General features: G+C 38.4%; 1 protein-coding gene across 1 annotated transcript in view; it reads right to left on the reverse strand.

Moving 5' to 3' along the window:
• The window catches only part of col27a1a (collagen, type XXVII, alpha 1a), a 90,399-nt gene that overhangs the window by 29,922 nt on the left and 45,600 nt on the right, over positions 1–14,877 (reverse strand). The window contains exons 15-28 of the mRNA XM_052105284.1: positions 13,146–13,199; positions 12,994–13,038; positions 11,252–11,305; positions 10,957–11,010; positions 10,538–10,591; positions 10,197–10,250; positions 10,029–10,082; positions 9,899–9,943; positions 6,807–6,860; positions 6,672–6,716; positions 6,533–6,586; positions 3,729–3,782; positions 2,858–2,911; positions 2,528–2,581 (exon numbers count right to left, since the gene is read on the reverse strand). Of these exons, the coding sequence (XP_051961244.1) occupies positions 2,528–2,581; positions 2,858–2,911; positions 3,729–3,782; positions 6,533–6,586; positions 6,672–6,716; positions 6,807–6,860; positions 9,899–9,943; positions 10,029–10,082; positions 10,197–10,250; positions 10,538–10,591; positions 10,957–11,010; positions 11,252–11,305; positions 12,994–13,038; positions 13,146–13,199 (729 nt within the window). The remainder of the gene's footprint in view (positions 1–2,527; positions 2,582–2,857; positions 2,912–3,728; positions 3,783–6,532; positions 6,587–6,671; positions 6,717–6,806; positions 6,861–9,898; positions 9,944–10,028; positions 10,083–10,196; positions 10,251–10,537; positions 10,592–10,956; positions 11,011–11,251; positions 11,306–12,993; positions 13,039–13,145; positions 13,200–14,877) is intronic.

Below are 14,877 nucleotides of genomic sequence, written 5' to 3' on the forward strand. Positions count from 1 at the left end.
GCAATTTAACTAACTAACTAACTAACTAACTAACTATCCAACTACAAGTTAGCTAATGACTAATCTAATGATTATCTAACTTGATTATTAGTTATACTAAGTAGTTGTCTAGCAAGATAACTAGCAATTTAACTAACTAACTAACTAACTAACCAACTACAAGTTAGCTAATGAATAATCTAATGATTATCTAACTTGTTTATTAATTATATTAAGTAGTTGTCTAGCAAGATAACTAGCAATTTAACTAACTAACTAACTAACTAACTAACTACAAGTTATCTAATGACTAATCTAACGATTATCTAACTTGTTTAACGAACTAACTAACTAACTACAATTTATCTAATGACTAATCTAACGATTATCTAACTTGTTTAACGAACTAACTAACTAACTACAATTTATCTAATGACTAATCTAATGATTATCTAACTTGTTTATTAGTTATACTAAGTAGTTGTCTAGCAAGATAACTAGCAACCAACTAACTAACTAACTAACTAACTAACCAACTACAAGTTAGCTAATGACTAATCTAATGATTATCTAACTTGTTTATTAGTTAAATTAAGTAGTTGTCTAGCAAGATAACTAGCAATTTAACTAACTAACTAACTAACTAACTAACTAACTACAAGTTAGCTAATGACTAATCTAATGATTATCTAACTTGATTATTAGTTATACTAAGTAGTTGTCTAGCAAGATAACTAGCAATTTAACTAACTAACTAACTAACTACAAGTTAGCAATGACTAATCTAATGATTATCTAACTTGTTTATTAATTATATTAAGTAGTTGTCTAGCAAGATAACTAGCAATTTAACTAACTAACTAACCAACTAACTACCTACAAGTTATCTAATGACTAATCTAACGATTATCTAACTTGTTTAACTAATTAACTAACTAACTACAATTTATCTAATGACTAATCTAACGATTATCTAACTTGTTTAACGAACTAACTAACTACAATTTATCTAATGACTAATCTAACGATTATCTAACTTGTTTAACTAACTAACTAACTAACCAACTACAAGTTAGCTAATGACTAACCTAATGATTATCTAACTTGTTTATTAGTTATACTAAGTAGTTGTCTAGCAAGATAACTAGCAACCAACTAACTAACTAACTAACTAACTAATCAACTACAAGTTAGCTAATGACTAATCTAATGATTATCTAACTTGTTTATTAGTTAAATTAAGTAGTTGTCTAGCAAGATAACTAGCAATTTAACTAACTAACTAACTAACTATCCAACTACAAGTTAGCTAATGACTAATCTAATGATTATCTAACTTGATTATTAGTTATACTAAGTAGTTGTCTAGCAAGATAACTAGCAATTTAACTAACTAACTAACTAACTATCCAACTACAAGTTAGCTAATGACTAATCTAATGATTATCTAACTTGATTATTAGTTATACTAAGTAGTTGTCTAGCAAGATAACTAGCAATTTAACTAACTAACTAACTACAAGTTATCTAATGACTAATCTAACGATTATCTAACTTGTTTAACGAACTAACTAACTAACTACAATTTATCTAATGACTAATCTAACGATTATCTAACTAACTAACTAACTAACTAACTAACCAACTACAAGTTAGCTAATGACTAATCTAATGATTATCTAACTTGTTTATTAATTATATTAAGTAGTTGTCTAGCAAGATAACTAGCAATTTAACTAACTAACTAACCAACTAACTAACTAACTAACTAAAAGTTAGCTAATAACTAATCTAATGATGATCTAACTTGTTTATTAGTTATATTAAGTAGTTGCCTAGCAAGATAACTAGCAATTTAACTAACTAACTACAAGTTATCTAATGACTAATCTAACGATTATCTAACTTGTTTAAATAACTAACTAACTAACTAACTAACTAACTAACTAACTAACTAACTAACTAACTAACTAACTAACTAAAAGTTAGCTAATAACTAATCTAATGATTATCTAACTTGTTTATTAGTTATATTAAGTAGTTGCCTAGCAAGATAACTAGCAATTTAACTAACTAACTACAATTTATCTAATGACTAATCTAACGATTATCTAACTTGTTTAACTAACTAACCAACTACAAAGTTAGCTAATGACTAATCTAATGATTATCTAACTTGTTTATTAGTTATACTAAGTAGTTGTCTAGCAAGATAACTAGCAACCAACTAACTAACTAACTAACTAACTAACTAACTACAAGTTAGCTAATGACTAATCTAATGATTATCTAACTTGTTTATTAGTAATGACAAGTAGTTTTCTAGCAAGATAACTAGCAGTTTAACTAACCAACCAACCAACAAACAAACTAACACCCGAAGAAGTGGTGTAGTGGTAAAAGCTTGATGCTGGTAATCAAAAGGTTGCTGGTTCGGTCCCTGTACTGTGGATTGTCATTGTACTGTAAGTCGCTTCACAAAAAAAACATTTGCTAAATGATGAATTACTTACATACACACACTCATAGCATACGTATGATGCCTTACCCGTCTTCCTTTAGGTCCTCTTATTCCGATGGGTCCTCGTGATCCTGGTGTGCCCTATAAAAGAGAAACAGTTAAATACACTCACTGTAAATCTCTTAAATCTCCTTAGACTCACACACACACACTTTGAGACTGATGGTTAATGTCAGACAGACTCACTGGCACTACCTGTGCATGTTTGTTTTCATATATCTGTCTGACCTATAACCACAGATCGTTACACAGAGGTGTGTGACAGCTGAAGGACAGCAGACTGAACTAATGACAGCAGGCGATAGCACTTTACAACATCTAAACTTATTTGGCATGTAAAAACAAATGTAGACTCACCGGACTGCCTGCTGGTCCTGGTGGGCCGCTCTCTCCAGGGGTTCCTGGGTGACCCTGTAAGCAGTAGGATATGTAAGAACACATTCATACACATAAAAACACACACAAGGTAATTTACAATATGTAATACATAAATAAAATATTAAATGACAAAATATAACATTTGATTTACTATAACATAAAATATAAAAAAAAAACACTGGTATGGAGGCAGTGCCATGGTTCAGAGATGGCATCAAATGTAATACCATCATGCTTTGATATCTTTAATGGTACTGTATGATTACTATATTCATACACTATATCAAGGGTCTTCAACAGGGGACCCACGACCCTCAGGGGGTCCATGGTAGTACCGCAGGGGCTCTGCAATTATTATTTGATCCACCATTGGCATTTGTAATAATCACTCACTTGCGAGCGATAGCTAGAGATAAGTGTATGTATTTTAATCTATGGCTCCGTCTCTCTACCCACTAATGGGTCCTTGGTCTGAAAATTGTTGAAGACCCCTGAAATGGCGCTCCAAGGTAATTTGTTTTAAAGAAAACCATTCAATTACCATCATGGTAGCATAAAATACAAAACAAATAACAGGGTAATACCATATTTGTCCATGATATGTTATCATAGTATTGTTGGAAAGGATGATACGTACAAGACACTTTGTTTTCGACCCATATATTATTCTAGAAACAAATATTCTAGACATCCCCCTATCCCCCAAGCACTTCCACACTTTATTGTTTTTAAACACCCTGATCAGCTGATGACTGGAAGGAAGTGGGCCGTGTAACTCTAATGGACATTTGAATGAAGGAGAAAGTGTATGCTCCGAATTTATGCGCAGTTTGGGTTTGTCATATCGTACCGTAGATCCTTTTTCTCCTGGAGGCCCGGGCAAACCAATCTCTCCTCGATCACCCTAAATAAATCAAATAAACTACATTTAAACATCACACACACAATATGCAGCTAGTATTCTTGGGCAGTGGCTACACACCTGCTGATATTCTGCAGCATTAAGTAATCAGATTACTTTTAAAGTAACAAGTAACATGCAACACACGGCCCGATATATATATGTATATAAACGCGTACATAAATTACGCAATAAAAGTATGGAGTTTCCTACCATATGAGCAATTCAAGCTTGAAGTTCATCTGTTTTTACGAGCCATGCCAATAGGTGGCAGCACATCTCAATAAACCTCACAAGCAACGCAGCCGCAGAATGAGAACCGCTTACATAGGAAGAACAACAAAATACAGGAATCTCGAGATGCGATTTTCAATGTTTTCACTACTTTTAACTTGATACAGCATCCTAAAAATGCACAATTTATGATGCTAAATACCAGTGAGATACTCCAAACGAGTCCGTCTGAGACACGGACATGTGCATAGAGCGACAATTAAAAATAGCGCAGACGTAACGCAAGCATGCGTTATACTGAGTTATTAAGCCACTTTTTTTATTGTCTAATCAAAGCTTTATTCATCTGCTACAATAATGCAATTTATTTCAAACTGAATTATATATCTATTATAGGCCCTACATATTATATTGATACATATTTGAATTGTTATGCATTATTTATGTTAATTATCTTTATTTGGGTGCCTTTCTCAACAAATAATGATGCATGCGATTAATTGCGATTCATTCGATTAATTAATTGGCATGCCAGGTAATTAATTTGATAAAATGTTTTAACATACATCATTTAGATATACACATACATTTATTTTATGATAGCAAATAAGACATCCACAAATTTGGTGAAATTAAACAAATACTCAATCTTTACTCAAAAATTAACTAACCCCCCACCAAAAACAATTCTCAATGTGGTACAACCATCTATCCATCTTCAACTGCTTATCCGAAGTCGGGTCACGGGGGCAGCCGCTCCAGCAGGGGCCCCCAAACTTCCCTATCCCGAGCCACATTAACCAGCTCTGACTGGGGGACGCCGAGGCGTTCCCAGGCCAGTGTGGAGATGTAATCTCTCCACCTAATCCTGGGTCTTCCTCGAGGCCTCCTCCCAGCTGGACGTGCCTGAAACACCTCCCTAGGGAGGCGGCCAGGGGGCATCCTTACCAGATGCCCAAACCACCTCAACTGACTCCTTTCAACGCAAAGGAGCAGCGGCTCTACTCCGAGCTCCTCACGGATGACTGAGCTCCTCACCCTATCTCTAAGGGAGAAGCCCGCCACCCGACTCACGACCTAGTTCTTTCGGTCATGACCCAGCCTTCATGACCATAGGTGAGGGTAGGAACAAAAATTGACCGGTAGATCGAGAGCTTTGCCTTCCGGCTCAGCTCTCTTTTTGTGACAACGGTGCGATAGAGCGAGTGCAATACCGCCCCCGCTGCCCCGATTCTCCGGCCAACCTCCCGCTCCATTGTCCCCTCACTTGTGAACAAGACCCCGAGGTACTTGAACTCCTTCACTTGGGGCAATACCTCCTTCCCTACCTGGAGTACGCACTCCATCGGTTTCCTGCTGAGAACCATGGCCTCAGATTTAGAGGTGCTAATCCTCATTCCAGCCACTTCACACTCGACTGCCAAGCGATCCAGTGAGAGCTGAAGGTCACGGACCGATGATGATTTTTTTGCAGATGATGTTGTCTTCATGTCATCATCAGTGGTACAACCAATACTATTAATCGGTCAGGTTGGCACAATTATAGTAAGATAATCTCAACATGTCCAAATATAAGCCATTTATACATTTATATGGCTCATACATCGGCCATTACTTCAGTATATTGTCCATTGTTTACTAGATTATTCATGCAACGTAAAAGTAACTACAGTATCATGTTACTGTTCATGCAATAGTGTAAAAAGGATCAGTTGCTTGTCTTAGGCTAGAAACTTAGATTACGCAAGTGCACGTACGCAGATGCAAGAGCTTTATCAAACAGATTGCTAACACGCTGTCTGGTTGAACATGCTTAGCGTGCGTTCTTGCGTTACTGTGGCGCTAACGAACTTCAGTACTCAAGGGGGCGATAGAGTTACCTTCAAAAGTCTGTGCCATTAAACTGGATGTGTTATTCTTCAGGTAACTGAATTTACTTTAATATACTTAAGAGAAAACTCAACATGGAAGTGGACAGTTCACACAAATGTCTGCTACAACGCCCCTTGTGGCAATGTTGAGAATGCAACGCGTACTTATGACACATTTTGGAACGCAACAACGCACAAAATCGCCCTTGCGTGGCTAAAAGCATCAACGTTAACGTACATGTGCGGAGTATATATATATATATATTCTTATCGCTCTTTTATTTAATTACATCACTTGCAATGCTTCATGGGATTGTATTCCGTGCCCTCATGAAAGACGGTAAGTACACAATCTTGTACCTTTGACTTTTAGTCTGATTTTCAAATAAAGTTTTATAATGTTGTGATTCACCTCAGAACTGGTTGGTTTGGTTCATGGCTTACAACTCTTTTATTAAAGATATTAGGAAAAGTAAATGAAAGAAATGAATGGGAAAAATACCTCCGGAATCCAGAATAAGTGAGCGGGCACTGTTGCGCTCTATATTGTAACATGTTACTTTTAAATGTAACACTGTATTCTGGACATCAGTGAAGGCATGTTTACAGACAGACCTTCTGATCAGGTTAAGCTCATTGGTTTCTTACCTTCTCTCCAGCTAGCCCAGCCTCCCCTGTAGGACCGATGAAACCAACAAGACCCTAAAGCACAATATTACCAGTGTGAGGGGCACAATGTGTTTTTTTATGTGTGTTAGAGGGTATAATTCACTCATGATATACTCACTCTCTCGCCCATGGGCCCAGCCTGACCTGTGACTCCCTGCTCGCCCTGAAAAACATCAGAGAGTGTTTGAATGTGAGTGTTTGTGTGTGTGTGTGTCTAAGAGATTTGTGTGTTTATATTGCTTAAAATTCTCACTTTGACTCCTTCAAGTCCAATAGCCCCAGGGAAACCCTTACTGCCATTTAGACCCTGAATAGAAAATATGGACAGACAAGAACAACTGTTAAATTTGGAGACAAATGAAAACCACAGACAAAACTGTCAAGAAATGCCCAGGCCATGTTTCACTCCAAAATCAAATAAATAAATAAAGTTGCAATGTAGATCTGGTCGGGACACCCAAACAAACGTAATATAACAAATCTACAAATGGCACACTTACAGTTGATTCTGCATATTATGCTGGCATACACACGTAACCTTTAAATAGTTAAGGATTTATCCATCATGGTATTATGGATACATATGGATAGGCTGTTTTCAGTACACTATCAAAGTAATGAGAATAAATGTTTTTGTTATGATGCAAAATACCTTAATGGTCCCAAAAACAGGCTTCTTTTTATTCCCTTTTCTTCCAATATGGAATGCCCAATTCCCACTACTTAGTAAGTCCTCGTGGTGGCACGGTTACTCACCTCAATCCGGGTGGCGGATGACAAGCATAAGTTGCTTCCACTTCTTAGACCGTCAATCCGCGCATCTTATCACGTGACTCGTTGTGCATGACACCGCGGAGACTCACAGCATGTGGAGGCTCATGCTACTCTCCACGATCCACACACAACTTACCACACGCCCCATTGAGAACGAGAACCACTAATCGCGACCATGAGGAGGTTACCCCATGTGACTCTACCCTCCCTAACAACCGGGCCAATTTGGTTGCTTAGGAGACCTGGCTGGAGTCACTCGAACTCGAACTCGCAACACCAGGAGTGGCAGTCGGCTTCAATACTCGCTGAGCTACACAGACCCCTCAAAAAAGATATTCTTATGATTTTGGTGTGAAATATGATGGAGACATTTCATATTGAGGAATCAATTACTATTCATAATGTTTGTGCAAGAGATGGTAACTCTAAATGCTGATGTAAAAGAACCGGAGTCGGACACACAAAGAGAACATACTGAAATTCTCACCAAGACATATCCAATGACTGACCACAAAACAGAGAGAATGTGAGAGAGAGAGACAGAGATGAGGAAAACAGATACCCATTTGAGGAAGAAATAGGAAAGAATGGTGGAAGGCATCCAATAATCTTCTGAGCTTGAGCCAGACATGCAGTGGGTTCAGTTAAACAAGAAAATTTGGAATGAAGAAGGAAAACAAGGAAAAACAGAGAGAGAGAGCGAGAATGGGTCGTGTTATGTAATATAGAGACTGTTCGTGGGGAACTTAACTTATCTGCCTTAAGAGACTGAAGTTTATGTCTTGTGGCTAATCTTTTGAAAAGTGAGTATTTTAACATTCAGAAATTGGCCTCCATTCAATTCCATTGTAAGTGCCTCTGTAACACAGATTTGTGCTTTTTTTAAAGAAAAGGAAAGGCAAGTCAAAAAATGTTTTTGCGGTAATCAAAAATGCTGTTGATTGAGCTAAACTTGTATTGAACCCGGAATATGTATTTATTTTTTATTTATTTATCCCCTTTTCTTACAATATGTAGTGCCCAATTCCCACTACTTAGTACATTTACATTTATGCATTTGGCAGACGCTTTTATCCAAAGCGACTTACAGTGCACTTATTACAGGGACAATCCCCCCGGAACAACCTGGAATTAAGTGCCTTGCTCAAGGACACAATGGTGGTGGCCGTGGGGTTAGAACCTGTGACCTTCTGATTAACAGCCCTGTGCTTTAGCCACTACGCCACCCTCACTCCAGTAGTCTTAGTAGTCTTTGTGGTGGTGTGGTTACTCACCACAATCCGGGTGGCGGAGGACAAGTCTCACTTGCATGACACCACGGAGACTCAGCATGTGGAGGGTCATGCTACTCTCCGCGATTCACGCACAACTTACGAGGAGGTTACTCCATGTGACTCTACCCTCCGTAGCAACAGGGACAATTTGGTTGCTTAGGATACCTGGGTAGCTTCGTGACTCCAGGGGTGGTAGTCAGTGTCAATACTCGCTGAGCTACCCAGGCCCCTGGAATATTTATTTGATGCAAAATATATTTTCCATTTCTTTGTTTTGATTTTGTGGTGAAATATGACCCAGACATGTTCATGACAGGTTTTGTGAGATTCAACCATAAAAGTATATTTGCAATAGAGTCTAAAATGAACAACTAACATAAATTCCACAAAAAAATCTCAACATTGCATACACTGTCCCACATGCAACTTGGCTTGACTTCGCTTGTGAAGATTTAGGAAAAGGAATGTCCACGTCTATTGCATGCGCGCTGGTGGCTGACAAGCCCAATACGTGATATGCATGTCCGTCCACAGAAAGGGGAATGTCTGTGTTGTGGTGGGTGCTGCTGATGGTTCCTGGTTTTTTCTTCGCCATCTTTTTTCCTCCAAGCTGGCCCGTATGTTTTGTTCAAAAGTAGCAGTGGCCCGGTGGACTGTACGTCGCCAGCTTTCACGATCAGCAGCTTGTGATGCCCATTGGTGGTGATCAATGCCACAGGTGGTGAGGGTCTTTATATCTCTTTTGATGTGCCCCTATATCACGATGGCCAGTGGTCAGCTCACCATAGAGTGCGATCTTTGGCAGGCGATGATCCTCCATCCTGGAGACGTGCCCTGCCCAGCGTAGCTGTATCTTCATGAGCATGGCCTCAACGCTTGTTTGAGGACTTCAGTGTTAGTGATGAAGTCACACCAATGGATGTTTAGGTGCGGAGGCAACACTGATGGAAGCGTTCAAGGAGGTGGAGGTGGCGGCTGCAGGTGACCAAGGATTCGGCGCCATATTGGAGGGTGGTCAGTAAGACAGCTCTGTAGATGCTGATCTTTGTAACTCTCTTGAGACTGGCATTGTACCACACTCGTTTAAAGAGTCTGCCAAAGGTACTGTTTGGCTTGGCCAGTCTGTTGTCTATTTCTTTGTCGACCTTGGCATAAGAGGAGATCACACAGCCCAGGTAGGTGAACTGGTGAACTACTTTCAGCTGTCTGGTCAATGAAGATGCTTGGTGGCTGGTACCCACATGCAACATTCAATCAACAAAATGCAAATTCCGCATGTGTATAAATCACAACTAACCTCGAGTCCGATTGGCCCCGGTGGCCCCACAGGACCCGCATCACCCTGCAAATTAAAATAAAGTTCAACTCATTCTTCTGTTTGTTCATTAAAAGATATGGAACTCACAAATAAAGACACACACACGAACCTCTCGTCCGGCAGCTCCACGTGGCCCTGGTAAACCCCTCACTCCAGACTTACCCTGAGAAGAGAACATTTTATTGTCCACACACATACAACATGACATTACATTTACACACAAACAGTATATGTATGAGAACATGCTATTAAAATGTTTTTTATTCAATGAACACACCTTTGGGCCCTCAGGTCCATTGAGTCCAGGTTTTCCAATGTCACCAGGGAAACCCTGCATGAAATGAACCAATGAACCAATCAGCATCTGTTATTCGCTAACACGTATAAGTTGTACATATAGAAAGGAGAACCATACAATCATTTAATATTCTAAGTAAGCACATTTCATTTCACTTCATATTTGTCATCAATATTAATTTAGATTTTAGTTACTATTTGTTTTTTGTTAATGACAAACATAGGGCCTAATTATAACATAATTCATATTAATAGAATTTCATATTTTCATTTATTTTTTTAGGAAAGTTGTTTTTATGGGAATTACACATGGAGTCATACCTCAAGTCCTGGTGGACCAGGCAGTCCACTGGGCCCTCTCTCTCCTGGTTTGCCCTAAAAAACACACAAATAAACCCAAATATTGACACAGACAGACACAAACATAATCGAATAAATTGAACCTTTTGAGCTGTCTGGTTAAGATGTTGTTTATATTATTTTCTGGGCTCTCAGGCTCTCCACAGATTCAGATTTAATATTTAAGTGTTGATATATGTTTAACGGCAAACATTGCACATGGTAGAGTGATTGATCATTTTTGATGAATTTTCAATTCAACCAATCAAATTCACAAACTCAAACACAAACAGAACGATAAATAAATCACAAACCTTATTTAGAAATTGGAGACCAATTTCACTATTTCATATCAACTATAAAATCTGCAATTGGCATCATTATAAGAAAAACAAACAAACCTGGGCTCCTGGCTTTCCTAGAGACCCTGGCGATCCTGGCAAACCCTGAACACCCTGTAAAAACACACACACAAAGAAATAAATAAACACAATTATGTATTTGCCATGTCAATATGAACACTTGTTCAAGTGCATGCATTTGTGTCTGTGTAACTCTCTAATAAAACTGAGGCAATTACAAGGATTTTATCAGATTGTAACATACAAATATATATATATATATATATAAACACATCTGGGCTGGCAATGTGTGTACATGTGTAATTGAGGGGGGAAATTGTGATTAAAATTATACCTTGTCTCCTTGGAAGCCAATCTCTCCATGCTCTCCAGGAAGCCCCACGTCACCCTGAGAGAAATAGCGAAAGAAAGAAAAGAGTCAAAGTAAGTCACAAAGCCAGAAAAGAGACCAGAGAAAGTCATGGAAGAGGATAATGGGGTAGAGAGAATACACAGTTATAGTAAGATATACACTGGCGGCCAAAAGTTTGGAATAATGTATAGATTTTGCTGTTTTGGAAGGAAATTGGTACTTTTAAAAAAGTGGCATTCAACCGACCACAAAGTATAGTCACCTTATCCTTGAGTAATCATGCTAAATTGCTCATTTGGTACTAGAAAATCACTTGCCATTATATCAAACACAGCTGAAAGCTATTTGGTTCATTAAATTTAGCTTAACATTGTCTTTGCCAAAGTATGCAATAGACTGGCATGTCTTAAGGTCAATATTAGTTCAAATATGACAAAAAAAGAAACAGCTTTCTCTAGAAATCATTGTTTTGAGGAATGAAGGCGATACAATGCTTGAAATTGCCAAAAAACTGAAGATTTCATACAAAGGTGTAACTACAGTCTTCAAAGACAAAGCACAACTGTCTCTAACAAGGACAGAAAGAGATGTGGAAGACCAGATGTGCAACTAAACAAGAGGATAAGTACATCAGAGTCTCTAGTTTGAGAAATAGACATCTCACATGTCCTCCGCTGACAGCTTCATTGAATTCTACCCGCTCAACACCAGTTTCATGTACAACAGTAAAGAGAAGACTCAGGAGGTCTTATGGGAAGAACTGCAAAGAAAGACACTTTTGAAACAGAAAAACAAAAATAAAAGGTTTGAGTGGGGAAAGAAACACAGACATTGGACAACAGATAATTGGAAAAGAGTGTTACGGATCTTCACCCCATTGAGCTTTTGTGGGATCAGCTAGACTGTAAGGTGTGTGAGAAGTGTCCGACAAGACAGTCACATCTATGGCAAGTGCTACAGGAAGTGTGGGGTGAAAGGTCAAGTGCTACAGGAAGTGTGGGGTGAAAGGTCAAGTGCTACAGGAAGTGTGGGGTGAAAGGTCACCTGAGTATCTGGACAATCTGACCGCTAGAATAACAAGGATCTGCAGAGCTGTCATTGCTGCACGTGGAGGATCTTTTGATGAGAACTCTTTGAAGTAGTTTAAGAAGTTCTGATTTTTTTCTTTCTAATTTTAATAGTTATTTTCACATTATTAATGTCCTGACTATACATTGTGATCAGCTGAATGCCACGTTGGTGAATAAAAGTACCCATTTCTTTCCATAAGATCAAAATCTGTACATAATTCTAAACTTTTGGCCGCCAGACTAATTGATTTTCTCAAAAGTCTGACTTCTTTTCAAACAAATTAGTATAATGATAAACTTTTAAATAAAATAGTTCACCCAAAAATGAATCTTTTGTCAACTTCTACAAATGTATGCATCACTAGTGGCTCCAAACGAAAGTGCAGCCAGTTTTATTGTGGACTGCCTGTTTGTCCAAACAATGGAAGATGGGGCGGTTTTATAAACTTGCTAAAAAAGCCATATTTTTGGTGCCAATCGCGGCACAGAAACTGTACACTTCCCCTTTGAAATTACTTTGATAACATGCTACTCAAGGGCTGACCAATAGGGATGCTTTTAAAACACATGCTTAATAGAGACTGGCCAATAGGGGGAGAGAATTTCCAACACATGCTGCTGTAAAACAGGCCAATAACAGAGTATTCAGATCACCTTATCACCTTTCAGTCCAGGCTCGCCCATGTTTCCTGCTACACCCTAGAAAACACACACACACACACACACACACACAGACAAATACACAACAAAATCGATTAGTTTGAGTGATAAAGATATATATGGTGGTATATATGAATATGACTTACTTTCAGTCCATTTGGTCCCGGTAAACCAACTATGCCAGCCGGGCCCATATCACCCTTGAGGAGAAAACAATATGATTGTGAAATTAGGGGCTGTTCAGACCGAATGCGTTTTTGCATCAGTCTGCATTGGTTTTTAATTGTTTTTCTATGTAACCATCATTGTTTTTCATTGCCTTTAAGATACTGTAGAAGGTTTATCTTTCAATTTGGGTCTAAACGGCACCATAAACATGCTGTCTTTTATCTGTTGATGTTGGATTTATGTGGGGATGCGTTCAGGAAAGAATTCCACAAGTAAAGCACATTAAAAATTGGATAACATCTTACTCACTTTTTGCAATTCGAATTTCAAATGCTACTCAGCTATCGGCCACATCCAGACTAGCCTGTTTTTGTTTGAAAACTTAGTTTTCACTTTCCTAACGCCATCGTTTTCCAAAGAACGCAGTAAGCAATGCGTTTTTAAAGGAATAGTTGAATTTGTTTACAAAAATGAAAATTGTCTCATCATTTATTCACCCTCATGCCATCCCAGATGTGTATGACTTTCTTTCATCTGCTGAACACAAACGAAGATTTTTAGAAGAATATCTCTGCTCTGTAGGTCCATAGAATGCAAGTGAATGGTGACCAAAACTTAAAAGTCGAAAAAGCACATAAAGGCATCATAAACGTTATCCATAAAACTCCAGTGGTTTAATCCATGTATTTAGAAGTGATATGAAAGGTGTGAGTGGGAAACAAATAAGTTAAGTCCTTTTTTTACTATAAATCTTCACTTTCACTTTCACTTCCACATTCTTCTTCTTTAGGTTTTTTGGCGATTCTTCGTGCATATCTCCACCTACTGGTTAGGGCTGGTCAAAGGTGGAGATTTAAAGTAAAAAATAACTTGTAAAACATTGATCTGTTTCTCACCCTCAGCTATCGTACTGCTTCTAAATGTATGGATTAAACCACTGGAGTCGAATAGATTACTTTTATGCTGCGTTTATGTGCTTTTTGGGGCTTCCGATCATTATTCACTTGTATTGTATGTGTAACGGGACTGACACTAGAGACTGTAGCCTTTAGCCTCCTTGTTAGAGCACCCGCCTCCCATGCCGGAGACCTAGGTTCGAGTCCCGTACGGAGCGGGTAGAACAAGTGCGTCACATTGGTGCCGTGACCCGGATGGGAGTGAGGTTTAGGGGGGGGTGGGTGTAATGGGAGCCAGCTGGTAGATAGCTGTGCAGTGTGTAAACCTCACTCTTCTGACCTCAAGAGGTGTGCCAGAGACTGTAGCCTTTAGCCTCCTTGTTAGAGCACCCGCCTCCCATGCCGGAGACCTAGGTTCGAGTCCCGTACGGAGCGGGTAGAACAAGAGCGTCACATATGGCTATTGTATAAAGCTGAAATATTAGTCTAAAAATCTTAATTTGTGTTCTACTGAAGATAGAAAGTCATGCACATCTGGGATGGCATGAGTGTGAGTAAAATGATGAGAGAATTTTCATTTTTGGGTGAACTGTCCCTTTAAGTGAAAACATATTTGTGTGGCCTTTGTGAGTTTAAAGCTACACTACAGATCACAATAGAAAATACCACATACCTCAGTTTGAAAATAGACTTCCATTGAAAGTGCATTGTTGTCAAAAGATTTGAGATTTGTTTTCGGTGCTAACCAATAGTGGAATAATATGGAATATTCCTTTACTGCTTGTTTTTTGTAGGTAAAATATCATGCTAATGA

This window comes from Xyrauchen texanus, chromosome 35 (assembly GCF_025860055.1).
Source record: "Xyrauchen texanus isolate HMW12.3.18 chromosome 35, RBS_HiC_50CHRs, whole genome shotgun sequence".
NCBI classification, from domain to species: domain Eukaryota; kingdom Metazoa; phylum Chordata; class Actinopteri; order Cypriniformes; family Catostomidae; genus Xyrauchen; species Xyrauchen texanus.